Here is a 27953-nt window from a genome sequence, read left to right as displayed (position 1 = left end):
ACTGTGGACTTCACAGCCAGGGACAGGATCAAAAGTATTTGGTGGTTGAAGGTAAGCAAAGTGCAATATATTCTGACCAGAGTTGTTCTTTGATCACTAGACACTGCTTTGATGGAGTTCACAGCAGCATGATGCAGAAGTTGCTTCAACTATTCTATATGTGGCTCATTCAGAAGAGCCTCAGAAAGAGACAAATAACCAGTTTTTCCCTTTGTTGCACTGAGTGATGCAGAGAAAGAGGGCTCAACTTGGTCCAGTGACAACTTCTAACTACTGTACAGAACGGGATATACTGGTGTCACATCAAATTTTACTGCAGCAAAATGCATCAAAGTAAAGTGGAAAAAGTATTTCTAGTATGGGTGACACTATTAATGAAATAATACTAGGGATACCTTTGTCCCACAGTGAATAACATCAGTGTTTTAAATCAGTAATTTCTACTTCTGAAGTTAATGTAAGGTTACTTCTTTCCTGCAAGCACTAATAATGGATTCACATGAGAGTCTTAAACCTCACATAGCTACCCTTCCAAGTCCCAATCAGCAATGCAGCCACAGCCCCATGAAAACACTGAGGTTATCAGGGTTGCTGCAATGTATGTGGTATTCAAGTGCAACAAACTTTCAGTGTGTGGATGTTCTCCCTCCTTTTCCCTTTCTCTTAACATTTAAGATGGTATTTTTTGTAATCTAATACACTTCAGTCTTTTCCTCCTATTATTCCTTTCTTCCTTACTCTTAGTAACATTTATTTCCTCTTTAATTTTCCCTCTCTGCTTTCTCCTTGCTTATTTTTCATTATTTCCTGGTTTAACCAGTTTGACTTCAATCAGCTCTGCTCTCCATCCTTCTTTCCTTGTGATACATGTTTTTGTCCACCACCACCAAGCAAATTTCTTCACATCTGTCCTATCTCTTTCTCCCTTGTTCTTGGGGATGGCAGCTTCAAAGTTAATGCCACACGTGCTATTCTTTTTGTCTCCTCAGATCTTGTCTGTCTTTACTCACTGGGTAGAAAACTTTTACTGGACACCCATGCTCACACAAGTGTCTCCTCTTACAGGGATTCAAGGGGGCTGGAGGTGCAAATGTGTGTCAGTCTGCTGTCTCCTCTTCACATGAGGGCCTTGCCAGTTTTAGAGGCCAGAGCCAGGTCCACATAGATGTGTGAATCACAGAATCACAGAATGTTAGGGATTGGAAGGGACCTTGAAAGATCATCTAGTCCAATCCCCCTGCAGGAGCAGGATTACCTAGATCATGTCACACAAGAACGTGTCCAGGCGGGTTTTGAATGTCTCCAGAGAAGGAGACTCCACAACCTCTCTGGGCAGCCTGTTCCAGTGTTCAGTTACCCTCACTGTAAAGAAGTTTTTCCTCATATTTATGCGGAACCTCCCGTGTTCCAGCTTGCACCCATTGCCCCTTGTCCTGTCACTGAGAAGAGCTTGGCTCCATCCTCATGACACTTGCCCTTTACATATTTATAAATATTAATGAGGTCACCCCTCAGTCTCCTCTTCTCTAAGCTAAAGAGACACAGCTCCCTCAGCCTCTCCTCATAAGGGAGATGTTCCACTCCCTTAATCATCTTCGTGGCTCTGCGCTGGACTCTCTCTAGCAGTTCCCTGTCCTTCTTGAACTGAGGGGCCCAGAACTGGACACAATATTCCAGATGCGGCCTCACCAGGGCAGAGTAGAGAGGGAGGAGAACCTCTCTCGACCTGCTAACCACACCCCTTCTAATACAGCCCAGGATGCCATTGGCCTTCTTGGCCACAAGGGCACATTGCTGGCTCATGGTCATCCTGCTGTCCACTAGGACCCCCAGGTCCCTTTCCCCTACGCTGCTCTCCAACAGGTCTGTCCCCGACTTGTACTCATACATGGGGTTGTTCTTGCTCAGATGCAGGACTCTACACTTGCCCTTGTTATATTTCATTAAATTTCTCCCCGCCCAACTCTCCAGCCTGTCTAGGTCTCTCTGAATGGCAGCACAGCCTTCTGGTGTGTCAGCCACTCCTCCCAGTTTGGTGTCATCAGCGAACTTGCTGACAGTGCACTCTATTCCCTCATCCAAGCCATTAATGAATATATTGAATAGTACTCAAAAAGTGATTACGGTGCGGGCAGATATAGCTTTAAGTTAGGTAGCACAGGCAATGGTACAGGTGCTTGAGGCAGCAAAAAGATATCAGTGCAGGCTAGTACTCAGAGTGAATATTAATCCCAGGGTCCCTGGGGGCTGTTGGTCCCATTTTCAGCTGCAGTCTGTTGTAAATTGCTGTCAACGCCAGAGCAACTTAGGTAAAATCTAGTACCTGTGCCACAATTGAGCCTTCAGTCTCTTCTGGAAATGTACCTTGGAAGGCTTTGGTGACAGAACGGTCTTTGTGCGTTAAACTTGGAATGTGCCCCAGTGCATGCCAGGGGCAGACCTAGCAGGATTATGATAGCTGGCTAACGTTGTCTGCAACTACCACTGCCAGACTTATAAATGGAACACAAATTTAAACAAGTTAAAGGCTTTTTTTTTTTTTTTTTTCCTTCAGTAGCTGGAACCTGAACTGGGCTACATCCTGTCTGGCTTCCTCTGCTTATTTCTAGTACTAGTATTGATGAAAAATACAAGTATGAACGCTGTTAAAGTGTTCTCAGCAGAGTCTGTCAGAGACGCTCCCCTTGCACAAGTGACACAGATTGCAGAGTCTGTTGTTCTGAATCACTTGGGAGTGCACATGCTGAGTAGGAAGGAAAGCTATTGCTCTGAATAGGGGAAGGGCACAAGGTGCCTGTCACCTGAGAGGACAATCATTGGACAAGGCGGTCATTCAACTGATGTACTTGATTAATCAGGTGAGTTATGAAAGTTGTGAACTGGCTTCCCCCTTCGTGTGGAGTGCTTTTGGGAATAACAGTCAAGGAAAATGCTACATCTGAAAAATAATTCTTGTGAGATATTGGACAACTGGTGTAAGAGAAATTTTGTTTGGAAAAAGTGGCCAGAAAAAGCCTCTTAGCTGCACATGGAGGCCCCAGTGACGAGGGCTCTTCTAATCCAGCTTCAGGACTCACATTGTCAGCCCTACTCACTGCTTTCTTGCAGAACACAGAAAGAAGGCAAGCGTTACTTTGGAGTACATTAATAGACAGCCAGTGAAAGCTAGAAATGACAAGCTGATCTGGCCACATAAAGGACAATTTTTAATGTTATAGCTCATGCATTGCTTTATGCAACTCTGATCTAGCAGGAGAGGGAATGATCTATATAAATAAGTAAATAAAGAAAACTTGCTCCTAACTCCTTCTAATCTCAAATCCTAAGTTTTTAATTAAAAATAAATTTTGTGCCTTATTTCTGGTGTACGGAGTCCTGAAACTCTCAGGATTTTATGTCTTTTTACATCTCCAGTGTCATTTTAAAACTGAGAGGGTGGCATTCATATTATTTGTGGTGTCCCTCCTCATTTAAATCTGGGATTGTAAACACATAAAGCAATCACTAGTGGAATTAAATCAGTTTGCAGAAGTAGTAGACAATGTTGCCAGCTTTATAAAACTGCATGTGCCCGGGAAAAGGCTTCAGAAACAAGATGCAGAAATTTTAGGATTGGGATGACATCTTGCAACTGAGTAACTGCGACGTAATACAGTTTCTCCATTCCATCGCTGACTATGAGGCTGCAACGAGGGGATTTAAACTGAGAGCGTGGGGAGCAGTGTGCAAAAAAGCATTCAAGATTTCAGAGTACAGTTCCCCTAGAAAGGCAGTGTGCTCCCAGACTCCACTTTTTTTTTTTTTTTAATATTACAGGCTGTCAATGACACCGAGTAATTTTTGACCACATGCTGTAACAAGCCATAACAGTAAAATTATAGTAATATAATTGCCTGCGTATGCAGAGGTCCCACCCACCCTCCAAGCATACAACGAGGAAGCCCTGATGTGACAGCCTTCCTTCAGGGATTAACAGTAACACATGGGCGAACCCCTTCTTTGTAGATCCAGCGACACGCTGCCTCAGGAGAAGTGCCTCCTGACTCAGTGTTTCCTCAGAAGATGAAATATTTATTATCAGTCCCTTTTCCAGAGGCCTTTGGGTCGTTTATAAGCAAGTATTTCCACAAGCGGGAAGGCCCAGGAGGACCAGCTTTGTCTCCCCGATGGCTGGACGATCCTGTGCCTCACGGGGAGCCAGTTTTGACCCTGGAGCTGCCTCCCGCAGCTGGGGCACTCCCGAGTTTGCTCTCCGATGTGTAACGCAGCCGGTAGACCCCGCGGGCGGGCAGCGGGGCGGCGACGGGCCCAGGGGCTACGGGGCCTACAGTCCCCCGCCGGGGCGCTACCTCGCGTTACTCGATACCTCTAGCGCCGCCGCCCACTCCTCCCAGCCGCAGGGGGCGCTGTGCGCTCCGTGCCGCCGGCGCCCGGAGGGGGCGGGGCCGCGGCCCGCTCCGCTCTCCTCACGTGGCGCCACGGCCGCCGCCGCCACATCCTTCTCCCCGACACGCGGTCAGGAAGTCAGCGGCTCCGCTCCTCCAAGGCGGCAGCCGCGCAGGCCACGCCCCCCCGCTGCCCGTTCACAACCAATCACCGCGCCCATCTTCGGCCCCAGCGCGCCGACGCTGCTAGGCGGCGAGCCGCGTCTCCTGTCCCTTTAAGGAAGTGCCGGGGCTCCTGATTGGCTGCAGGACTGAGCGGGGCGGGGCGGGGCGAGGCGAGGGGAGGGGTTGCTAAAGCGGAGCGCGAGCCCGGGCGGCCCGGCGGGTGCGCGCCTGCGCGGGGGCTGGGCCGGTGGTGGCGGCGGGGCTGCACCTGCAGCAGCCGCGGGGCGGGGCGGGAGCGCCGGCGGGCAGCGAGCGCGGAAATGCTGCTGCCGCGGCGGCGGCTGGAGCAGCAGCAGAGGTAGCCCCCGGGTGGCGGCAGCCCATGTGCGAGCCGCGCTCGGGGCGGCAGGCGTCCTCCGCGCCCGCCCCCAACGCCGTGAGCCTGCCCTCGGCGGCCGCGCCTCCGCTCCCGGGCGATCTCCGCGCACCTGGGCCGCGCCCGCCGCCGGGAAGATGGCACAGCCCGCGGCGGTGGAGGAGGCGTGTGCCTGCGCCGCGGCACCGGGAGACGACGGCGACGAGATGAACGGCAGGAAGGTGGCTCTCATCACCGGCATCACCGGGCAGGTAAGGGTGGGGGCGCCCCTCGTTCCCGAGCTTTCCCCACGTGGGGGGCCGGGGCTCGCGGGGCTCCCGGCGGCGGGGAGGCAGCCGTGGGCAGCCGTGACCGAGGCCGTGCGTGGCAGCGGTGACGGCGGAGGGCTTGGCGTGGGGATGCCGGACGCCTTCGCGTTTGCAGGCAGCGGTGACCCTCCCGGGCCCCCGGGGGGCACGTCCCCGCGGGTGCGTTCCCAGCCCATAAAGCACCTTGTAACGGGGCGGCTGCCCCCGTGCCTGCTGCCCCTCACGGTTCGTGCTGCCGGAACTGCGGCGTGCTCCCTCTGGCAGCCGCTGCAGGGGCGGACAGACCGCCCCGGGGCCGAGGGCTTCTCCGGCCTCACCGATGCGCCGGTGGGGCCTGGGGCTTAGACGTGTTTTTCACTAGGTGTGTGTAAGAGGGGGGTGCATCGCTCTTTTGTCAGCTTTGGACTATCTTACAGTGGCCGTTACTAGGAATTCCTAAGAAATCAACTGAGATGAGGTGTGAAGTGAGTGTCAAGGAGAAAGGAGCCGCACCTGTAAAAACCAGTATAAGGAGCCAGTGTTGTGACTCTTCATCCTGATGGTCTGAAGAGGTGAAGGTAGCAGTGCAGTGGTACCAGTGTAGGTGTGAGGCAGCCTGCAGTTGGGTGTGATCTGAGCAGGCTTGTCACTCAAAGGGACTCCTTGTCACCTGTCTCTTTGACATACTGGGCAGCCATGCATTTACAGTCGGTACCCGCTTTATACCCAGACATGAATGGATGACAAAAGTATCTCCCCAGGCCGCTTGTTTTGTATTCATGTGCGTTCATTGCAGTCTCCAATTTTTTTGGCTGTATTACTCATAGGGATAATGATGCTCTCAGAGTCCTGGTGCTTTGAGCAGAAGGTGCAGGAGAAAGGTGTCATGGAAAGAAAAAAAAACATTTTCCCTTGGAGCAACTTCTGCACTGTGGAAAAAGATGTGATAGTGGTGCGTTTTAACCTGGTGAGACCTGCAGGAGTGTTGATGTATGTGGTTTGTAGCTTTTGCTGCTACACTCCCAACCGGCAGCTTGGATATTTGTTTGGACTGTTTGTCCACACAGGGATCTGCATTGTTGTGTCTTTGCTGGCAACTGAGTGCTGAATGAAAGCTATTGTGGACATACATAGTCATATTTGAGGAACACCTTACTTTGCAATGTAGATGTTGCCCACTGCCTGGAAAAAAACTGCTCTGCTTGCACATTGTGTTGAATGACTTCTGCTCAGAGGGTGTCTCTTCTGTGATTGGTATAACCTGTTAAGTAGGTAACGTTGCATAGTAAGCATTAATGCTTAGAATCCCAGTAGAATGGCTTTTTTTCCTTTATGGCTTGCATTTAATCAGTGCCAGCCTCATACATGGAAGAACTTCTTCCCTTTCAACTGTGACTTGTCCTGGAGTGCTTGCAGATCCACTTGTGAGGTGCTGGTGTGGATTGTTTAAAAAGCCACGAGCACTGAGGAAAAGTATGTGTCAAAACAAAGATGTTGCTTTTTCACTCTGAGACAATGTGAGTCAATGCTCTCTTGTTTTATAGTAGAGGAGCTGCCTGACCTTTTGTGAGGGAGTAAATCCAGAGACAATATAGTGTCATAAGAGCTTTCATCTGTTATCCAAGAGAACCTGGATTATGCTTTGAACATTCACCTACTGTTTGTGTTTTAGTTTGTTATGTCTGTTCTTGTATGTTCTTACAGTACTTTTTGGTGTGCTCTTCCCACAAGTTAGTAGCTGTCTGCCGATAGCAGGCTGAGGAAACCCCTCCAAGTGGCTGTTTGACACAGAGGTATAACTATGTCTGAGAAGAGGAAAAACTAATAATCTATGTATACTAATATTTTTGCTTGATGTTTATTTTTAGCAAGAGCACAGTCAGAGCTTTCCCAAGGACTACTTTGGCGCTGTGTGAACAGTCTTCCAGTTTGTTGACAGAAGTATGTTTCTCTTCATCAAAGATAGTAAGTTAGAGGCCTGTAGCTACAATGCCCGATTCTTTCAATATTGTGTTCTCTGTTATTTTTCTCTATTTTCAAAGCAGCTGTTTCATCTTAATTTAACCTTTGTCAGGCATATTATTTAGCATTGGGATATGTGGAAAAACAAAGCTAGTAAAGGCCTGGGGTACCTGAAAGTTAGCCAATGAGTTTGGGTGCCTGGGTGACAAGACTGCACCAACTCTTGGCTTAGGATGGAAGTTTTATGTTGAGGGTGGCCTCTTTTGGGTTCTGTAGTCCTCCATCATTTTGAGATCTGCTGCTAGGAATCCTTGTCCCTCTTTAAAGAAAGTCACTGTAGTACTTGTTCCTTGCCCCTCCTTCACTCCCTCTCTTTATTTTTACATAATAGCTTTCTTTTTATTTGGAGAGGCCTCACCCAGAAATAGGAGACCTGGTTTCTATTTCCTATACGAGAATAGGCAGACTTGCATGTCTCACTAGGAGAAAGTCCTAGTGCCGTCTGTTTTTAAACTTAATTACCATGTGTAACATGTACAAATATGCTGAAGTAGAAGCTAGAGCTCAGGCTGTGTCTTTCCCAGGTGGTTACTTTAATTACTGGGCTAAAGAGAGTTGGTCTGTTTCACATTCTTCCTTGCAACAGGTGATCTTTCAAGGTGGGAGATAAAGGCTTGGATCCCTTCAGACTGAGGAAGGCATAGAACAGAATCGCATGGTAAACTCCCCTTATTTAAACTGGGCCACTTCTGCTACAGCAAACTTATTTTAAAAGTGAGTTGACACAGTTGCATTGTATAAGGAACCTGCTTTTGTTTGCATGTGGCCAGTGTATCCTGAGAGTATTTGCTGAGCTAAGACCTCGTAGTGCATGGTTCCTGGAACAAGGGTAGGTGGGAGATAAGTATTGAGCTAACTGGGCTGTGACCATTTTAGGCAAATGTAGGGTTGTGCTTTTGTCTGTAGAGTACTCTCGGGCCAAACAAGGCGCTTCCTGAGCTGAGATGATGCCACAGCAAGTGTGTTTAATCATAGCATTGAAATCCGACAACTCACTTTATTTTTCAGAACTTCTGTATAGCCATGAACATCTCGATTGTCCATCTTTTCCACTGACAAAAGATGGGATTTTGTTTCTGCTACGGTGGAGAAAGAGTTGAGCTCAGGTAGGGCTATATTTTGACAATGGAGCAATGGACTGATGAAGCTTTTAACTGAAATATACAATGGAGATATGGCACAGCTGTAACTTCTGATTTATGAACGTCTCATGGGATTCATAAAACTTTACAGGATGCCAGAAGAGGATGGACTGTCTGCACAGTTCTGTATAGTGAGTAACTGGATGCTTGTGCCGTGTGACATCTTACTGTACCAGTTAACAAAACCGGTTCACGTGGCTTGCTTCTCTTTTAGATGCAAGATATTAAAAGGACAGGTCTCTGTGAGGCTGAATGTGTTACTGATAGCAAGGTGATTTTGTGACCTTTGGCGAAAGAGAAGTAATTTGCAATATGCATGGTGAAGCCACAAAGGAAACCAAATTCCATAATTGTATGTTCAGGACTCAAACAGCATTCTGGCTGCAAGGGCTGAACCTTAGTCTCTTTGAAATCAAAGCAGATAAATGAACCTCTACAAATTCTGCATTTACCCATGGAGTTAGAGTGAAATCAGTATCATTCTACCACTTGCATTACTGATAAGAGAATCTAAGCACGTAGCCAGTGGTGTTGTATACTCCTTTTGCAGTATTGAGATTGCCCTTATCTCCCTTCTCACACCACAGCAGTGGGACAAACCACGCTTCACTGTTTTGCTAAAATGACTTCCAGAGCAAGGCAATTGCTGTGGTTGGATAGATAAAACATTTCTGAAATGTCATGTAGGTAGTGGTCTGCTGTTAGGCTACTTGTGAGGAATGCATAGCGCTTTATTCTTCATGAAAGGAAAACTAGTTTGAACAAAACAGGCCTGTTGTGTGTATTAAAATTAAAATACTTTTTACAAAACTTGAATGTGACTCTTATTGGAAGAGTGTTTTCACAATGCAAAATAGATGTGCTGGGCTTTTCAAACTTTGATACCTTGAAGATTTACTCTGTAAAGATGGGAGTTTTGAATCAAATACCAGTATAACAAATTTAATTCTAGATACGCAGATATGTCTTGTCTCTTATTTGGGTAAGCTACTAAAGCAGTACTTTGACAGCATTGTGACTAAACATATGTTAAAGTTGCATTTAAATATCTTTCTGGAAAGTCTGATTGCACTGCAATCATTCTGTTTCTCTTTCTGTACACTGATGATTGTAAGAGTATTTAGCTATTTGACTTCATGGAGAAATACCAATAAATACTCCATCTGAGTCTAACTACGAGGTTAATGTTGATATTTCTACTTTTCCCCCTCAGTCACTGGATTATGAGCAGTGAATAATGTCTATCTTGTGTCTGGTGCTGTCCTGCTTTACTTGGAGAGAGAGAGTAAGGTAAGAGTTTGTAGATAAGATCATTTAACAGGCACTTATAAAGCTCAGTTTTGAATGAAGCAATGAACTAGAACTCAAGTGTCAATTCATGGCCAGAGGCTACTGCAAATTGTAGATCAAGAAAGCAGTTGGGTTTCTGCCTTGCGAGAGCTCTTACAGTAGCAGTACTAGCACCAGCTTCTGCTCCCTTGCCTGCAGTTCTGTCAAATTCAACTGCCATTTGGCAAAACTTAAGGTAGCAGTCTCAGAAGTTTCAACCAAACCCTAAGATAGTGTAAGTACAACTGACAAGTGAGTGTGCAGGCAGAAATGCAAGAATGTTCTTTAAGTGATTCGTGTAGGTAGAATATGGCATCTGTCTCTGTCTTTCTGGTATCAGAAGTTCAATCAGTTGCTTATGGCCTTTGCTATTCCTGTAACACACTAAACCCCTATACATGTGTACTGCAAGTTTTAGGTAGGTGTTGCAGTTCATAGTTTGAGAAAGGTTAACTGTATCGAGGGGTGGGGGGAGGATACTGAGAAAGCAAGATTTGCTGTTGCGAATTGAAGTTTAGTTGTTTTTTTTTTTTTTTTAGATCTGACTGTTGAGAATGAAACCAAGCAAGAGAGTCTTTGTGGGGCAAACTACCAGTAATAAGAACATGACTCATTGCTTAGTGTTTAAAAAAAAATGTAATGAATAGCTGGTGTGGAGTGTGACTATAAAACTTTCTGATACTCTGTGGCTAAAAACTTTGTTTCTTGGAGAAGAATTGTAAAGGAAACAGTTGAACAACTTTTTAGAAAAACTTTTCTGAAGTATTGTGACCAAGTGGTAAGGTGGGAATCTTTATCACTAGGGAGTGTGTGTATACCTGGAGGGTAGACGTAGAGAAACATTAGCCTGTTGTACCAGAGAGAGGACATTGGTTTGCCAGGTGAAGGATAAAATCCAGAGGATTGCTTTTCTGCATGGAAATAGGAGGATAGCTTTGCTGAAACTGGCTAAAGCTAAATATTAGTATTGCTGCCTTTTCATTTAAACAAATATTGTCTTGGTTGAAACCAGGTACTCCATTTCAGTTGCTGTCTCTGAGTAGCCAAGAGTTGTCTTGGTTGAAACCAGGTACTCCATTTCAGTTGCTGTCTCTGAGTAGCCAAGAGTTGTCTTGAGTTAGAATTTCAGATGTGTTGAACATACTTATCTTAGTTTAAGGATGCAGAAATGTAGGAACACCAGACTGGGCACAAACTGAAATACAGGAAACTTCATTTAAACTTGAGAGGGTGTGTTGTTTGGGGTGGTTTTGGGTTTTGTTTTAAATGATGAAGGTGGTCAAACACTGAACAGACTGCCCAGAGATGTTGTAGAGTGTCTGTCCCTGGAGGTCTTCAAAACCGAACTGGACGTGGCCCTGAGCAACCTGCTTTAGTTGACCCTGGCTGGAGCAGGGATCTTTGAGTGATCCACAGAGGTCCCTTCCAATATAAGCTTGTATGATTCTGTGAGTCCTCCACAGTAGCAGAAGTTGAACACCTGCAATCTGTGACAAGATGGCATAAGCAGCTTGTTGAAAACTCTGCAGCAAATGAATAGTGGCTGTGGCATGAAACCCAGGCTTGCTTAAAATATAATTCCAGGTCTTTCCCTTTACAGGATATAAATAAGTATTGCTATAGAGTTTCATCCAAAACTCTTGATGAAAAGGTATTTTATTGAAAAGTAGTATAACAAATACTGAAATGGGAGACCAGAATATTATCTGAAAACAGAGATCCTATTTGTAGAAAGATCATAGACTCATAGAATGGTTTGGATTGGAAGGGACCTTAAAGATCATCTAGTTCCAACCCCCCTGCTGTGGGCAGGGACACCTTCCACTAGAACAGGTTGCTCAAGGCCTAATCAAGATGCCTGAATTTTGATTGTCTTGGCTCCCCCTTTGAAGGGAGGAGGGTTACCAGATAGTCTAATTCAGCTAATGCATTGACCTCTTACCGAAGGAATCTATAAGTACGTGGTCCAATGCTTTACTCTTTCAACTGTGTTTCATACTCTACAACAATATGTGCAGACTGGCAGGGCTTTTGTCTTCTGTAAGAACTGGGAGTCCAGGACACTGGCTGCTCACTGTGCCTGCCTGGAGGAGCTCAGCTGTATTCCATTGCTTTTCAGAATAGTGCAGTTAGAGGTGGTGGTTGAACATAAGTGAGCTAGAAGATATTAATGGCAAAAAGTATGACTGATACAGGATTAGTTCATTTGTGTCTTGATATATTAACTTCCCTTTTTTCTTTCCATCTTTGCACAGCTTTGCTCAGTGTTTGACTGCCAACGAAGTTTATTCTCTAGTTGCTTACTGGAGGGGGAAGTTCTGGTAGCCTGGCTCCAGCTAGCAGGTATTAACTCAAGGACCAGTGCAGACAATCTGATTCCTTCTGTTTGAATAGTATATGTACAGGATGTGGATTGAAAAACATTGTGAACAGCAAGTGAATTATAAGGCATTGTATACTGTGATGTGTATCTGCTGTGAAAATAGATAAAATACTGAAAATGTTCCAGGAAAAATTAAGTCATTAAAGTTCATGTTAACAGTGCTAAGATATGAAACAGATAGTACCCAATTTGGGTTTGGGAAGCTGCCTTTCTTCAAGCAACATCTCTCATGAAAGTTTCTGATGCTGTGGATAGCCATAGGGGGCTATTGCCACTGCTGCCCAGACTGACAAGGAGAGCAGACTGTCCCATTGCCAGCAGCATGCTACTTGCTTAGTCTTGTTTTTTTTTGGTTTGTGGGTGTTGTTTTTTTTTTTAATTTAATGAAGATTGGTGACTGTCAGTGTAGACAGAACCTGTATTTCTCCGTTTCCTAAGTTTTTAAAGATTTGAAGCGTCCTCTTCTCTGTACCTACAGCCAGTCCAAACTGAAGAGAGAACTCCTGTGAAAACCTTTTTCCTGTGACTTCATCCTCTCCCACTAAGTTTTGGTCTTTTTTTTTCTCCTCTGATTTTCTCTTTCAGATCCTTTTGGCTGTTGAGCTTTCTGCACAAGGGAGTCAGTTTCTTAGAAAATATATAGCTATGCAGAAGGACAGGGAAAATGGAGTACTTAAACCTGCTGATGGCCTGTGTGAAGAACACAAAGGTTACCACTCTGATTCCTGTCATCCAAGAAAACTGAATAAAAGGCTTTTCAGTGCAGTTGTGATACTGATATTCATCCTAGTGGTTTTTCCTGTTGCCCACACCTTGTTTCTGTGAAGAGTACTGAGGCTTGAGTTTCCTTGCACTTACCTATGCTTTCATTTGGTCTGGGAGGCAGGAAGTACTTTCTCTCTCTTGACAATTTCTAACAACTTTATCCTAGTTCCTTCAGACTTCTGGGTCTGGAGTAGAGTCCTGACTAAGTATCTGTTCTTACAAACTTGTCAGCTCTGCTTTGCTTCCTACACTGTTGCAGCACAACTCAGGCTTATTTTGGAAAGCATGGTTTCAGTGAAGCACTAGGTGACCAGTGACACAAAAGCAAGTCAGCAGCATGGTAGGTGTCTAATTTCCTCTCACAGGTGTGTGCTTTCTCTTGCTCTAAATTTCTTCTTGTTACTTCAGTTTCTTTTCAGCCAAATGAGCAAAAATAAAAGATTTTTTTCTAAATATTTTTGTCACCTCCTGCTTCTTTCATATGAATTGACTGATTGTTTTTTCAGAACCTCAGCTAAAGGATTCCTTTGGGTCATATGTATATGAACTGAGGGATGCAGTTATGTCCAGAATTTTCAATTAAGCAAAGCTATAGGAGGTGAGGTGAAAGAGTAGAATTCTCTCCAGTCTTCTCTAAGTATTACTGGAAAGTCCCTATAACTTGTTCCGTTTGAAAGTGTCTAGGGTGTGCACAGACTTCACAATCTAAATCCATAATGAAGCTTTTGTAAAGCCTGCCAGACAAGCTGATGTAAACTAGCTTATCTGTTGTCACCTGTGCTTTTTACATGTGTCATTAAGCAACTGAACTTCCTCATATGCCATGTAAATGTTGCAACAATTTTTCTTTTCATGTATCCGCAATTACACACAAAGTTGTGTACCTAAGGAAAGCTTCCTTCTTCAGTATTTCTTGTTAAAGCATTTTTTTTTTTATTTTGCTTTCTGATTCAAAAATGTCATCCGACAATAAACAAATTTAGTCTAAGGACATGTCTGACTTTATGATCTGGTTGCAGATAGTTCAGTGGTAAGTACTGTTCAAGAGCATTTGATACTGTGCCCTGAAACAACTCTATTGCATTGAATAATGGTACAGCTTGCATTGTGCAGTCAAATTGGTCAGTTAGAAGTTGACAATATCACAACACCTTTGTACTTAGCTGATCATCACTACAGTGATCCAACAGGTATGTAGCCACAAAAATCTACTTGCCTTGAGTGGGGGATGACACAGATCTTGGCTTTTTGCAGAGTTTCCAAGCAGATAAACTAGCTTGTGCTGTATTTGCTGTGCTTGAACATCTTTGAAGTACAACAGAAAACATGCTTGCTCTGGAAAAATCTGACAAACTGTCAAATACAGTAAGATACAATCAAATTTTATGAAAGGTTTCTGCAGGTCTTTGTCTACACTATAATTTGACCCATTTATTGCTGCTTGGAAGTTCTTCTCCAAGGTGAATTCCTACAGCCAGTGGTGAAATCTAATGTAGAAGGAAAAAAATTGACATGCTGAAGGTCTAGTTGAGTGCTTTTGGTGTAATGGGAAGATACTTGTCTTTGCATATCTGACACCCGCATGGTTATTAAATATGTGCCTCTTGGCTTTTTTCCTCTTCCAAGTTACTGGGGAGATGATGTTCTTTGAATGTATTATGTATATCACATATGAATCTCTAAAGCTCCACCTTCAAGGATAGTGCTGAAGCATGTGGTAATAGATATGCTGTCAGGTCTACTGTAACTGTTCTTGTGTTTTCATAGTTTGAGGTAGCATGTCACAGTACTGCAATGGAAGCCTTAAACCATGCAAAAAAACTCCCACTCTCCCACCCCCTAAACCAAAAAGCAACCTCCCCTCCCAAAAATCAGAAAACATGTAGCAACATGAAAAGTGTAGGCAATGCCCTTATTTGTATCCTCTGTCTGAACCCATGCCAGAAGTAGCTTGAACATACTTACCATCTCATGAATGGAAATAAGCCTTTCCCAAGGCATGTATGTATGTCTAGAAGGAAGGAAAACCTGAAGTCAGGCAGGGAATGCATCTGACTGCTCCTGTACGTATCCTGTTTGTGATTTTTATGCGTCTAGTTTGATATGCTGCAGTCCCTTCTGACTGCTACTGTCATCCCTACCTGTACACTTCCGTTGGTGCTATTCTGGAACTGGGAAACAACATCTGACTCTTCAGGCTGCTACTTGTGGAATTGCAGGTGTGCTGTCATGGGGTGTGGTTATTTTGTTTGCTTTTTTTACTAACATTTGTTTCATGCATGCAGGATCTCTCTAGGTGCATTAGCAGTGGCTGGCTTCATCAGTGATACTGGTGGTGACCCATAACTTCCTCTTGACTGCGATTTCTCTTCTAGAAAGATAAAGAACAACCACGTGTATCTTGGGCTGCTGGTCAGTGTCCTTGCCTTCTTTAGCACTGATATCACCCTCTAAAAGCATAAATATTACTGTGGAGCAGGTTTGTTTTTGAAATGCTGAAATTTCTGGCTATGCTTTCTGGATTTCATACAACTACATAATTGTGGTTTTCATGTCAGTGTAATGTTTCCCATGATTACACAGTAGTAGTCTGTCAATGTATTACTGCCAAAATCTAGAATGCTGTTTGCCTCTGAAATTAAAATACTATTAAAATCCTACGAGATGTACAGTATAAAAGGGATATAGAGCTCTTCAGACCTGCATGCAAAATATTATATTCTTCTATCTTCCAGGTGGCTTTGGGAGGTATCTTGTCTGTGTTCCATGGGAATGCTTGAGAAGACACAGCCCAGAAGCTTCTTTGCTGGTGCTGATTTGGCTGGTACTGGTCAATTGTTGCTCTGCTGAAGCCCAAGCCTGGTCTGTACGAGCAGAACTTCACAGCTTCTTTGCTTAAAAGTTGTTGTTTTTTTCTCCCCAGTGTTTGCAGTTGTGCTGGAAGCCGTTTCAGAATGCTGTCTGGCCTCTGAACAGCAGTGGGGGTCTGTGGTTGTAGGTTTTGTAGATGAAATGAAGTTGGAGAATTATTCTTGAAGATGTGAAGGCAAGGAAGCCATAAAGTTTAAGAGTTAAACTTCATTTTATGCCCTTGTCAGCCTGTTTTAGGGGCACAGTCATATTTGCAGCTGATCTGAGACTGAAAATGTGTAACTTGTTTTGCTTCACGTATTTGATTTCTTAAAATTCTGAGGGTCACCTGATAGGCATTCAGTGTTCCTGTGTTCTTATTGCAGCCCTTTATAGTTGAATATATAGTGCAACTGTTTCAGTCCTTTTTCTGCATTTTAAAATGAGAAGATTTTTTTGCTAATTTGGGTTCTTCGCTATTCAAGAAGGAAATAGGAGTATTAGTACTGACCATGTCTCCAAAATGACAATTGCTGCATTTCTGTTGGTAATATCTTGTACTTTCATACTCTCACAGTTATGCTGGATTGCTATTTAGCCATGTTATAAAAACCACTTTGTGGGAATGCATTATTATGCTGCTATTTTTGATTTGTGAAATGTAGGTAGAACTTCAAATCATTACATTCTCTGTTGCTTTTCTTCTTTAACCAGTATGAGAGATTGGACTTTCTTAAAACTGGAAAGTAACTTAGATGGGGAAATACTGATTGCTAATGCTTTTTATAGTGCAATTCAGTTCTGTCACACACAAACTGTCGGTTTTAATCATATCCCAGGATCTTACATCTCTCTAGTGTTTTAGTGATCAATTAAAGGGAAGTGTAGCACAGACTTGTCTTAAGGTTCTGGTTGTTCTCAGTTTGCCGACTAAAGTTCCCTAAGCAATAATGCAGTATTGATTTTGATAAATTGAATGAACTGTAAAAAGATGGTTTAAGCTATTGCTGATACATAAATATTTTTAGCTAATATGAAGGTGTGCAAAGCAGGAAATGAGAGAGCATGCATGGATTTGAAATATACAAGTTCCCCATGATTTAATGTTGTAACTAGTACTTCCAGTGGTAAATACAGCTTACTCTTGACACTGGCTAAGTAGGTTGACTTTTTCTTGCAAATACTTGGTGTGACTTCAAAATGTGATGGTGAACTTTCACTAATTAATTAGAGCCATTTCATTTCCTTTGTATGAGCCTGTGTTACTGGTGATGGGTTCTGTCATCTTGGGTGGGAACCTTCATGCTTAACTGTGTCTACATTGAAGCAAGTTGTCTAGGCAGCTACTTTGAGTGAGAACCCTCTAGCTGATTAAGTTGAGACTGCAGGCTCATTTGAGCAAATGCAGGTACCTACCTTAGGATGAGAAGACTGGCACTGTGAATTGCATGGCTATATGGATATCTGCTCTGCTGACTGTGAAAGGTGCTTAGGGTGGCTGCCTGATGGGGCTTATGCTTGTGTTGTACTGAGTATCTCTTCATCTTGCAATAAGCAAGCATTTATTTTATCTGGAGCACTCTATAGAATAAGCAAAGGTGAAAGGATTTGATTACTTGTGTGTTTTCTTCCTAGGAAGAAGAGCTTATTGTACAGTAAATGTGTGCATCTGCAATTAAAAAAAGGACTGAGTGCTTTTTACAGGTATTGCTCCTGTGAGACTGCTGCTTTGGAGTTGATCTGAGGAGGAACGGTGCTCCCAAATCACTACCTGCATCCTGAGCATCCTCTGCACACTACTGCAGCTACATTGTCACTGCTGTTGTCTCTGTCCCCAACCCTGTAGTCTTTCTGTTTGAGGGACTGACTGGTGTGTTTGATTTTGACCTTGCTTGGCCTCAATGATGTTTCTTACATTGCTCCCTCTCATTTGTGCACTGTGACTTTGATGTTAAACCATGCTTTCAGCCAAGAATTTAATAGTTTTACTTCCAAAACTCTTTGGGGAGTTTGGGTATTTTTGTCCATTGGTTCACTGAAACTGTGGCATTTGGATGTAAGCTAATGACTGTCCATGTTACCCTCATAAAACCTCCCTGTAATTACTTACAAATGTTGGCACCTACTGTATGGCCTGTGTTTGTTGAAGGACAGGATGGGGCCAGTTTATAGCCCTAGATGGCAGGAAAAGGGAAAGGGTGGCCAAAAATCAATTAGAGAGAGATTATTTTGAAGGAAGTGCAAGCCCACATTCCTAATGAAGGTCTGAAATATTGTGAGCAATTCAATGTGCTGAGTGAAATAATGTCACAAGTTTGATCCTGACCAGTTCTTGACTTTCAGCGGGGGTGGTTGTGATGATTTTTAAGTGCTTTCACTAAGGAAGAATTTCGATGTAGGAGAATGGCATTGGCTGATGATCAACTCAAATATCTCTATTTTTTTAAAAAAAACCCCTCTCAGTAAGGCTTAAAAGATCACTTTTACGTAACAGTTCAGATAGGGTGTTTCCCTTTATTTTGTGTGTTTGTGTTCAGCTTTCTCTGGAATGTTTGGGACTGAGGGAAGGATGGAGGAGGGGAGGGTTTATAAATCCACAGAATATGTCAGGTGTGTTACTTTTAAGTCTTTCTAGTTCCACATGTTCCTCTGATTATCTTAATGAGGAGTCTTCATTTTAATGTGGGATAAGGGGAAAAGATGTAGGAAAGGCCAGGAGGAAAAACCTACTCTACAGTAGGACTCTACTGCCTTTGGCATTATGTATGTAGAAGAAACATAGCTCTGGTACGTATTTATATGTTTGTGTGTGGGGGGGAAATCAGATTATTAGGATTCAGTGCTTAATTAAATCATAGTACTGAATATTACAACTAAGAGACATTACAGCTTTTCCACACTGAGGCAATCAAGGGTGCTAGCCTTCTAAGCTAGTCTGTAATGTTTGTCATAATTAAACTTAATAGCTAAATAGAATAAAATCCAGAACCTCTGCAGAATGCCTGATGTATGAAAGCACACTGGGAAGAAGTTCTTTTGGATTCTGGTTGCATTTTTTTTTGTGCTTTGACTCTGCCTTTTAAAGAAAAGATGCTCTTTTATTGCAGGATCTCTTCAGTAGTATATCCCTAACACGCGTTTCATTGAAATGCTTCATTTTCATGCTTGTTTGGGATAGACGTGGGTTCCATGTCAGCATAAGTGGTGCTTTTAATTTTGTGCATGCTAATCGCTCACTGCTTATTATAGTTACAGATTTCCTTGCTTGAAGAGTCTCAAATGGTGCCTTTTCAAACATAAATCTGTTAATGCCGTTCTGTGTTTAAGCAAATCGTGGCCAAGTTACAAAGATCTATAGCCATGAGCTGTGTATTAGCACACAGTTTCTTTGGTATACCTCTAATTCTCGAAGAACGTGTGCCAAAATAGAAAATCACACACTCTTAGTTCTCAGTTTCTTGCACTCTACCAAGTTTCTGTCTTGCAGTATTTACCAAACTGTCTTTTAAGGTATAGTCCTATTTGGCAATGGTTATATGCAAAAATGACTTGCAAATTCTGGGTCTTACTATTTGGAGATTATCTGTTAAGATATAGTTGACTCTTGCGTTTTAACCAGTAAAAACAAACCGCGCTTCCTATGGATACAGGCGCAATATGCTTGCTTCTGCTGAAGGCAGTTTTTACAGCTGGGTGTTAAAGTCATGAAAATCAAACTGCTGACACAGCCTTAATCATAGCACCACAAGTAGCACTTCTTTATTTTTGTGTGACAGTTTCATTGGTACTATTAATAGCTGGCTCCTTGCAGGTGTTTGTGTATAATAACTCTTATAAGACAACACTTGGTAAGTTTTCAAATGAATCACATTAATTCCAGGATTAATTTTTGCAGAGAGACCTTTTGAGGTTTTTGGTCATAAAAATCCATATGTTGAAAACGTTCATTGCTTTTAGTTCTTCAAGTGCAGCTTTGTGTTGGGGGGGGAAAGCAGAAAGAAACTGGCTTGCCTGTGATAGTGGGCAGCCTCACTCGATCTGATGTTTCCGTTGTCAGTCTACTTGCAAAAAATACCGATATCTGTTTTACTGGTCTGCTGTTGCTGCTCAGCTGGCAGGACAGCATAGGAGGTTTAGCTGCAGCATTATTGTCTTTGAGGGAACAGCAGATCTAGCAGAACTGTGAAGAAAAACCTGTATGCTTCTGTTTTAGACACCAACAAGGAAAACTGAATACAGTAGTAAAGGCTTTCCTCAGCCATTGCTGGGTGTATATGTGGACGTCTCATACTTTTAGCAGAGTGGATGATGGAAGACAGCGTTCCCTTTGCAGGCCTTTCTGTTGTTCCCCTTTGGGTCTGGTGTACATGGTGGGCTTAGGAGGACAAAGGAGTGACTGTGTACAGAACAGGAATCTGGAACAGCTTAGGTGGCTATAGTCACTCCTCAGACAGCTTGGTGAAACACCCTCTAGACTGAACTGTAAAGCCTGTTGCTCTGTAATGGTTATCACTGAGCCCCATTTTAAAGCAGCTGAGCATTGGCACATTGCCTCTGCCAGGTAGTGCTGGTTAATGCAATAATACACCAGGACATAATTATCTTGCCCTCTGGAGAAACTGAACTGAGAGTAACTTGTTTCAGAAGTGAGCAATTTTCTGTGTGTGGTGCCTGGCATCCATAAAGCAAACAAGTCTTTGTTCAAGTCCAGTTATAACTGTTTTGGGACTGCTGTTCAAACATGGCTAACAGACATGGTATGGTACTGATACACTTCTCCCTGGTCTGTACCTGAGCTTGTTGACACCTGAAAAATGCATGTGAGGTTTATTTGCAAATGATAATGCTTTCATATGAATTTCAAAGCTGCATCAGATACTGTAGCATGAATGTATGTATAGTTGCACCTTTAAACAGTTTAGATAATGAAGTATTTGATCTGGATTTAGCTGACAGTTATTAGGCTTCGAAGAGATTTTGTAGGAGGAAAGGGTTATCAAGCAGTGGAACAGGCTGCCCAGGGAAGTGGTGGAGTCACCATTCCTGGAGGTCTTTAAAAGATGAATAGATGTAGTGCTTAGGGATATTGTTTAGGGTTATTGTTTAGTGGTTGACTTGGTAGTGCTAGGTTAATGGTTGGACTCGATGATCTTAAAGGTCCTTTCCAACCATAACACTTCTGTGATTCTGTGAATGGCTTAATTAGCATGGAGACCAGCCTTGCAGAACTAACACTCCTAGCATACTGCTATCTTTGTTAATACATTTAGCCATATTTAGTTCATTAATTACATGGAAAAAGGCTGAGTAATCCAGTGGAAAATTATGTTGGGGGGGACGGAGACTAGAGAGCAAGGAGGAGAAATCATAAAGCTGAAGTTTCTTGTTCATATTATTCCAAAGGCTCTATCAGCATTGCTGCTGTCAAGCAAAACCAAAATCCCCTGCTGGTGAAAGACAAAGGATGCAAGAGTGTCTATGGGCAGGGAATGGAAGACTATTTCTGTTTAATGATGGAGGTTGCAATTAAGCTAAGAGCTAGGAAAAGATGAGGACTGCTAAAACCTGAAAACCTTTCAGGGTTTTTTGGTTGCACTTCAGCTGTGGCTGACCTGGCTGGCCACACAGGTACTAGTGCTGGGAAAATGACAGGAATATATAGCTAGCAATGGGAATGGAGGTTAAAGGTGGGATGGCCTGTCTCAGTGGAAGCATGCAAGAGTGAAACTGCCTGCTGTTCATGAACAGAATAAGTATTTTTCAAGACAGCTTGCTTATGGGTTTAGATGAATTGCTTGGTCTAGGCATCCCAGTAAGGTGTGAGTGAACTTGATAATCCTGAAGTAACGGTCCAAGGTGAAAGACAACAAGCTGCTTGAAAATAAATATTGTTACTGTATCATCAGTTCTGTATCAGTATTTAAATCAAATTCTGACTTGATTCTTAATTCCTTGGTGTATTAGTTGCCATGACTTGTCATCGTCCTCAGTACCTCAGCTGTACCTGACTTTTCTTAGACTTCTGCTTTTAAACTGTTTCCTGTGAATTCCTCATGACAAGTATGAACATTGGTGGTTGACCTTTGTAGTGAGTAAGATTACTGCTTAAGTAAGGAGACCTTATACAGAGAGAAGGTGCTTTGGGTCTCCTCCTTAAGCGCTTTCAGGGAGTGCTGCTGTTCTACAAGAGGACCTTGTTCATGCCCAGGCCTCTTGGGAGCAGAGTTCGGAGGAGTAAGTCAGCTCCATACTACCTTTTCCATTATTTGAAACTGATACCAAATACAGTGAAGCTTGAGGTGGGTATGGAAATTTTTGTCAGATTTCTGTCCCGTCTTTGTGATGGGAAAAGAAACTTTGTGTGTGGTGATATGAGCAAGAGGAGAAGGTGTTGCTCAGGAGTGGGAGGACAAAATGATTCAGGGAGAAGAAGAAAGTCCAAGTCCAAAATCTGAAAGCAGAGCAGTGTTTGGAGCAGAACTGGGGCACTGTTTCTCTTTTTTTCCCTGCTGGGGTCAGGAGGCTCATGACTTGGAAGTCCCATCATGGCTGTTCTCCTTTTGTACAACTTCATTTCATGTTGGCATGAAGATGAGCAGAGAGCACCCTCGACTCCTCTATCTTGATTTTTCTCTTCATCATGGACCAGCACAGATACTTTAATGGAAACTATACCCTAGCTGACAGACCAATGATGCAGTAGCAGTAGCGGTGCGCTCCCTCTTCCCCCATTGCGTGCAGGGCTGTGCAGCAGTGGCACAGTGCAGCTCTCCATTTAAAGGCAGGAGATGGGAAGGCTGCCTACAGCCACCAGAGCATGGCTGGCCAGGCTGCCTTGGCTTCGAAGATGTGCTTTGCATGAAGGAGATAGTGATAGTGAAGGGTTTTTAATAAGGGGGAAGATCGAGTAACTGATAACTCTCATGGTTAGTATTGTATTTCCAATAAAAACCCTAGACTCACCAGTCAATAAGAGAGGACACAATATATACAAACTTGCTCTTAACAATCTTCGTGTTTTTTCAGACCTCTGTATGCTTTGAAAGAAATTGATTGCTTAGAGTGATTCTCTTAGCTTTGTCCATTCTTTGAGTTGAAAGCAGGCTTTTAAAGAGCAGCTGCACACCTTACTGTGGCTGAAGACAATACTTTGATCAGTGCATTTCCCAACATGCTCTGAATGTGTGGCTTTGCTTGTAGAATGGACCAGATTGTGTCTAAACCTGAACTTTTTATCATAAGTAAAAGGATGTGTGTGTAACAGCAAGAAATTTTGTTCCTCCAGTATACTGGCTTTCTCCACCTTTTCCTTGGATCTTTTCTCTTGTTTAGTCTTTTCTGTTTTGGGCTTTATTTGTTATAGGTCAATTAGCTGCCCACCTCCTGTGCTGTTGGGTTTTGGTTATTAGGAAAGCTTCTGCTGGAATCACTGTCATTGAGCAGCTGTAGCTGCCACCATTCCCCCCTGCCCCTTTCTGAGCTTTCAAAGAAGCTGATGGCTAACTTCAGAGCTGACATCAGCCCCTCAGCTTCCCAATTTGAGTGGGAAGGGAGAAAAATTCCTCAGTGAGCAGTCTTCTCTCCAGATGTGGAGTTATGAAGTATGTGTCTTTCTAAACAGTTTCACTCTGTCACAGCTGGCATGCTATGCGGTGATGTAGTGCTGGGTAACGAGCAAAGTAATTCATGATACTTCTATCTGTCCTACTCTGGGACTTGAGTAGTTGCCAGTTTATTTCCAGACTTGAGTTTTTCACATGCTTGAAAAAAGCACAAAGTTGTCCAACAACAATTTTTTCTTTTCTATTAACGATTTAGTGTTGTCCAGATGTGCAGGGATTTACATACTACTTCCACGCATGAGGAACTGTGGAACTGTTGTGTCACAGGGTAGTTTCAGGAGGTGATAAGGTTTCTATCCAAGCAGAGAACTGTTCTTATCTTCTTGAAATAATATTTCACGTTATTTGCTGAATGTTACCTTTGAAAATTTTATATATATCTTTTTCATCTGAATACAAAATAGGTTGCTGCAGAAGTAATGTATTGCTTTGGTGTAGTGGCAGCCTTTTTTAAAAATCTTGGACCCTGATGAAGAATAGAAGTATGTGTTTCTGTTTTTTGGCAGAAAGTATCTTCACTTTGGTTCTTGTGGAAAATACATGTTTTAAAGATTTTTAGCTGTGTTGCCTTGACAAAGAGAAAACTTGGTTTCATTCCTTTTTTTCTTTTTTTAAAGAAGGAAATTAACTTTAATGCGAGTAGGGTGCAATCCTTGTGTTCTTACGTATGCCTGGAGTATTTTCAGTTTTCTTAAGCATTCAATTTATTCAAGTTTGCATATGGACTTTCAGATTCCTCATAGGAACTGAGCTATTTTTCTGTTCCAGCCTCAGTGAGAAGAGTTTGCTTACGGATAACTGGCATGACAATCAAGGACAGGGAAAACAAAATGTAGTACTTTATAATACGGCAGATCTAGAGGGAACTGCTGGAGGGTAAGTGATATTTGTTAATGAGTTACTGCTTAAAGTTAGCTATTGCTATCGTGTATGGTATTTGTTTCTTACTGTTTTTCACTAAATCAGCTTGAATTGCTGATGTCTGAATTAACCCTTAAGCCCTGATGGGTGAGTTTGGTAGCACTATTTCCTAGATTTGCAGAAACTTCCTGTTGTAAGACTGTCCTGTTTTGCCTCCTTCATGTGTTTTGCCAGGCTTTTACAGTCGATCCTAAAGTTTCCGATGTTGGCTGTCTGTTCCATAACATTTCAATCTAAATGAGCCAACTATAAGAGAAAACAAAGTGTGAGGAGGGGAGAAGATGTTTTAGTGTTGCATAATCTTTGTACCACTTTGGGGTGGGGTGGGTGGTTTGGAGCATGGTCTCAAGATTTTTTTTTTTTGGGGGACAAGGGATTTTGTCTCCTATTGGGCTATATTCATAAACTCCTGAAAAAGTCTATTCATGGAGTCAAATAGGGACTTCATGGTGTTGCCTGTCTAACTTCTGAGAAGGTTTTCTTCCTGCTGGCCATGTTCCAGTCCTTACAGCTTTATCTTCTTCCAGACTCAGCATCCCTGTGGGCCTGTGAAGTATTTTCTAGACTTTCATAGCTGAGGCTTGACAGGACTTCTCTTTTTCAGTGAGCTAGGATGAGACTGGGAAACAGGAGTGAAATCTGAGAGCATCTCTCTTCTGTGAGATGTAGGTAGTTTGGATCAGAAGGCAGAACTGTGCTGTAATCTAAATGAGGGCTGTTAGAAGTAGATTGGGATCATGTAGGAGAAGAGAAATGGGGACTGGAAGTTTTGAAATGAAACTGAGGCAGAGGTCATCTGCTGAAGTGGACAATTAAAACTCCACTGAGGATCTAGCTGAACAAGAGGTTGGGCAAGAAGCTCGGTGCTGGATGCTGGCCAAATAGAGGTGGCAGTTGGGGAGAGAGGGCAGAGAATAGCTGTGGTGAGGGGCAGTACAGCGGAGTTTGGCTGAACGGTGAAACTGGAGCAAGAATTCAGGACCCTTTTTTGTGGTGCTAGTAAAATGGTTGAAGCACGTGGGGGAGAAAAGGGCAGCTGTTGCCCAGACATTTGGTTTCTGCTGCAGGCATGGTGTGAGAGAGAAGCCTTCTCATGTAGAGAGAAGTCAGATCAGCAAACTGACCTAAGGCAAGGGAGGAAAAGGCTTTCACTGGATTGCTGAACTGATCCAACTTGCCTTGTAGCTATACGCCTTCCTGTATGGGATGGAGAGGGAGTGCAGAGAGCAAGTCCTTTGTCTTGAAAGCATGGCTCCACACTGAGGTTTTTGAACCTCACTGACCGGAAGTTAATGGTTTCCTCGTGGGCTTTTCAAAGATGTTTGGTACACGAGGAGCAAGGTTTCTTTAGCTGTTGCTTTGGCATGTTCAGAACATCTCCCAGTTGAGGGCCCCAAAGATCTTGCCTTATGCACTCAGAAAATGAGGAATGCGTTAGTAATGACCATATCTGTCTCACCTGAGATTCACACAGTATAGGAAGTTGATGGCAGAGATAAGGACTATTTGTTAGAGGAGGGTACCTTTCTGCATTTCACACCTAGATCTTCGGTAGCTACCACGTTCTTTCAGGGCTTACCCTTTCCTGTAAGGAAAAACATAGTTAAGCAAAATTCCAGCCATTTTCTATTCCAACATTATTTTAAAGCAACTTGTCCTTAAGCACAAGCTTGCTTTCTGCAAAGCCTATATAGAAGTAATTGTTTTTATTCATCCTTTTTGAGTACTTTTACAGTATGACAGATAAATTTGTTGCTCCATGCTAAATAGTGCTAGAGATGGTCCTTTTATTCCATTTAAATGCCTGTTTTGCTACTGCTTGTAACCTGAGGTATCAGAGCATGAGATGTCATTACAGCTGTGACTGTTGGTGAGGCAAGTGGGGCAGCAGCTTTTCCTGAGGAACTGGGCTAATGTTTAACTTAAACAGTAACTTTAAGCATTGGGTTGTATGGAATATAGAAGGATTCCAGGCATGTTTTCCCACACTGCTCTGCCAATGTTTTAGTTCTTACTTGCAGGGTGTCCTACAGAATGGATTTCTCGTGAACAAATACATTCAATTCTAAAAACCATGCTGTTGCTATTGATGCAGAGAAATGCACAAGAAGTGACTGTGTGATTACCAGTCTTCCATAACCTAAGCTTCATTGCAGGTTAACTTTTTCTTCAAAGAATTAGAGTCAGTAAATTCTTGACTGTAGAGAAATGCTGACACCCTTACTGCTCTGGAAATAGATGTAGGTACAAATATAATTGTTTTGTTTCCATCTGCTGCATGTGAAGAAGATTACATTTTAATCTTTTAGAGGAGATATTGTTTCATTGTGTGCAGAATACTAATTCTAATATCTAAAAAGTAGAATTGTAAACTTGAAGTGCGTTTGTGTTGTGACCATTTGAATTTGGCAGTGTGAGGACACCTTGTCAGTTACTAATTTCAAAAACAAAACCCTCAAATTCTATGTGGCTTATCACTGCAGAGACTATATATATAGTCTCCATGTATAGGCTATCCATTTCATATTAATTTAAACATTATATATATAATCTATATATATATCTTTAAAAATTTTTTTGCCTTGACTGACTGAAGCTATCTAATGCTGTTTTGACCTAAGTTTAAAATGGAGCAGCAGTCTTTCCGTCAGAAATCTGCCTGGGATAGGCTGTTCATATGACTTGTTGATTTCTGAATAACAGCTTGTAAACAATTTTTTTTTATTGGTAAAAAACAGTGACTTACTACTATTTCTAAACTATTTAAAAAATGAAACAGATATTGTTTGTCACAGTTCAAGTAAGGAGGTTCTGTAAGTACCACATGTGCTACAGTGATAACCTTCCTTCTGTTCTGTGTTGGTGTATTATGGCAACTACAGTCTTTGTGCTGTAGTACAATGACTGTCATCATGTGTATTGAGGTTCTTAGTAGTGACCTTTTCAGTTTTGAAGATAAGTGCATTGGATTGTTGGATTTCTACCAACTGTATTAAAAGCGTACTGTTTTTCTTGAGTATCTTTTTTACCTCAGTCTTCACCAGCAAGTCCTTAAACCATACTGCCCAAGTCATGGAGGACAAAGGCTGAACAGCCCCAACTCTCTCAGCCTGTCTTCATAGGAGAGATGCCCCAACCCCCTGAGCATCTTCGTGGCCCTCCTCTGGACTCGCTCCAACAGCTCCGTGTCCTTCATTATGTTGGGGGCCCAGAACTGGATGCAATACTCAGGAGAGCAGAGTAGAGGGGCAGAATCACCTCCCTCGACCTGCTGACCACGCTGCTTTTGATGCAGCCCAGGATGCGGTTGGCTTTCTGGGCTGCAAGCGCACATTGCTGGCTCATGTTAAGCTTCTCAACATCACCCCCAAGTCCTTCTCCTCAGGGCTGCTCTCAATCCATTCTCTGCCCAGCCTGTATTTGTGCTTGGGATTGCCCCAACCCACATGCAGGACCTTGCACTTGACCATGGGGGTGGGCCTGTGCGAACTATATGAAGTTCTCCCTCAGCTTGCCTGTTCATTTATTCTTCTCATGCTCTCAGCAACAAGGGAGGCATTAAATGCATCTTGGTGCATGCACTTTCTTTTTTTCATTCATGTTCTGGGAAAAGAAATCATAGCCTCTGTCAAACTTTTCTCTAAGGTGCCTGGAGAGCCTTGTTCAGGGAGGCAGTTCTGGTTTGGGGGAATGATCTGCAGGGCCT

At 43.0% G+C, this 27953-nt stretch overlaps 1 protein-coding gene across 1 annotated transcript in view; it reads left to right on the top strand.

Annotated features, from left to right (window-relative positions):
* Positions 1 to 4828: 4828 nt before the first annotated feature.
* GMDS (GDP-mannose 4,6-dehydratase) overlaps positions 4829 to 27953 on the top strand; it is a 437246-nt gene continuing 414121 nt past the window's right edge. Inside the window, 1 exon segment of the mRNA XM_068395823.1 lies at positions 4829 to 5177. Coding sequence (XP_068251924.1) covers positions 5064 to 5177 — 114 coding nt within the window. The 5' untranslated portion in view covers positions 4829 to 5063.

The sequence above is a fragment of the Nyctibius grandis genome, chromosome 3 (genome assembly GCF_013368605.1).
Source record: "Nyctibius grandis isolate bNycGra1 chromosome 3, bNycGra1.pri, whole genome shotgun sequence".
Lineage (NCBI taxonomy): Eukaryota > Metazoa > Chordata > Aves > Nyctibiiformes > Nyctibiidae > Nyctibius > Nyctibius grandis.
This window is presented reverse-complemented; position numbering and strand designations above follow the sequence as displayed.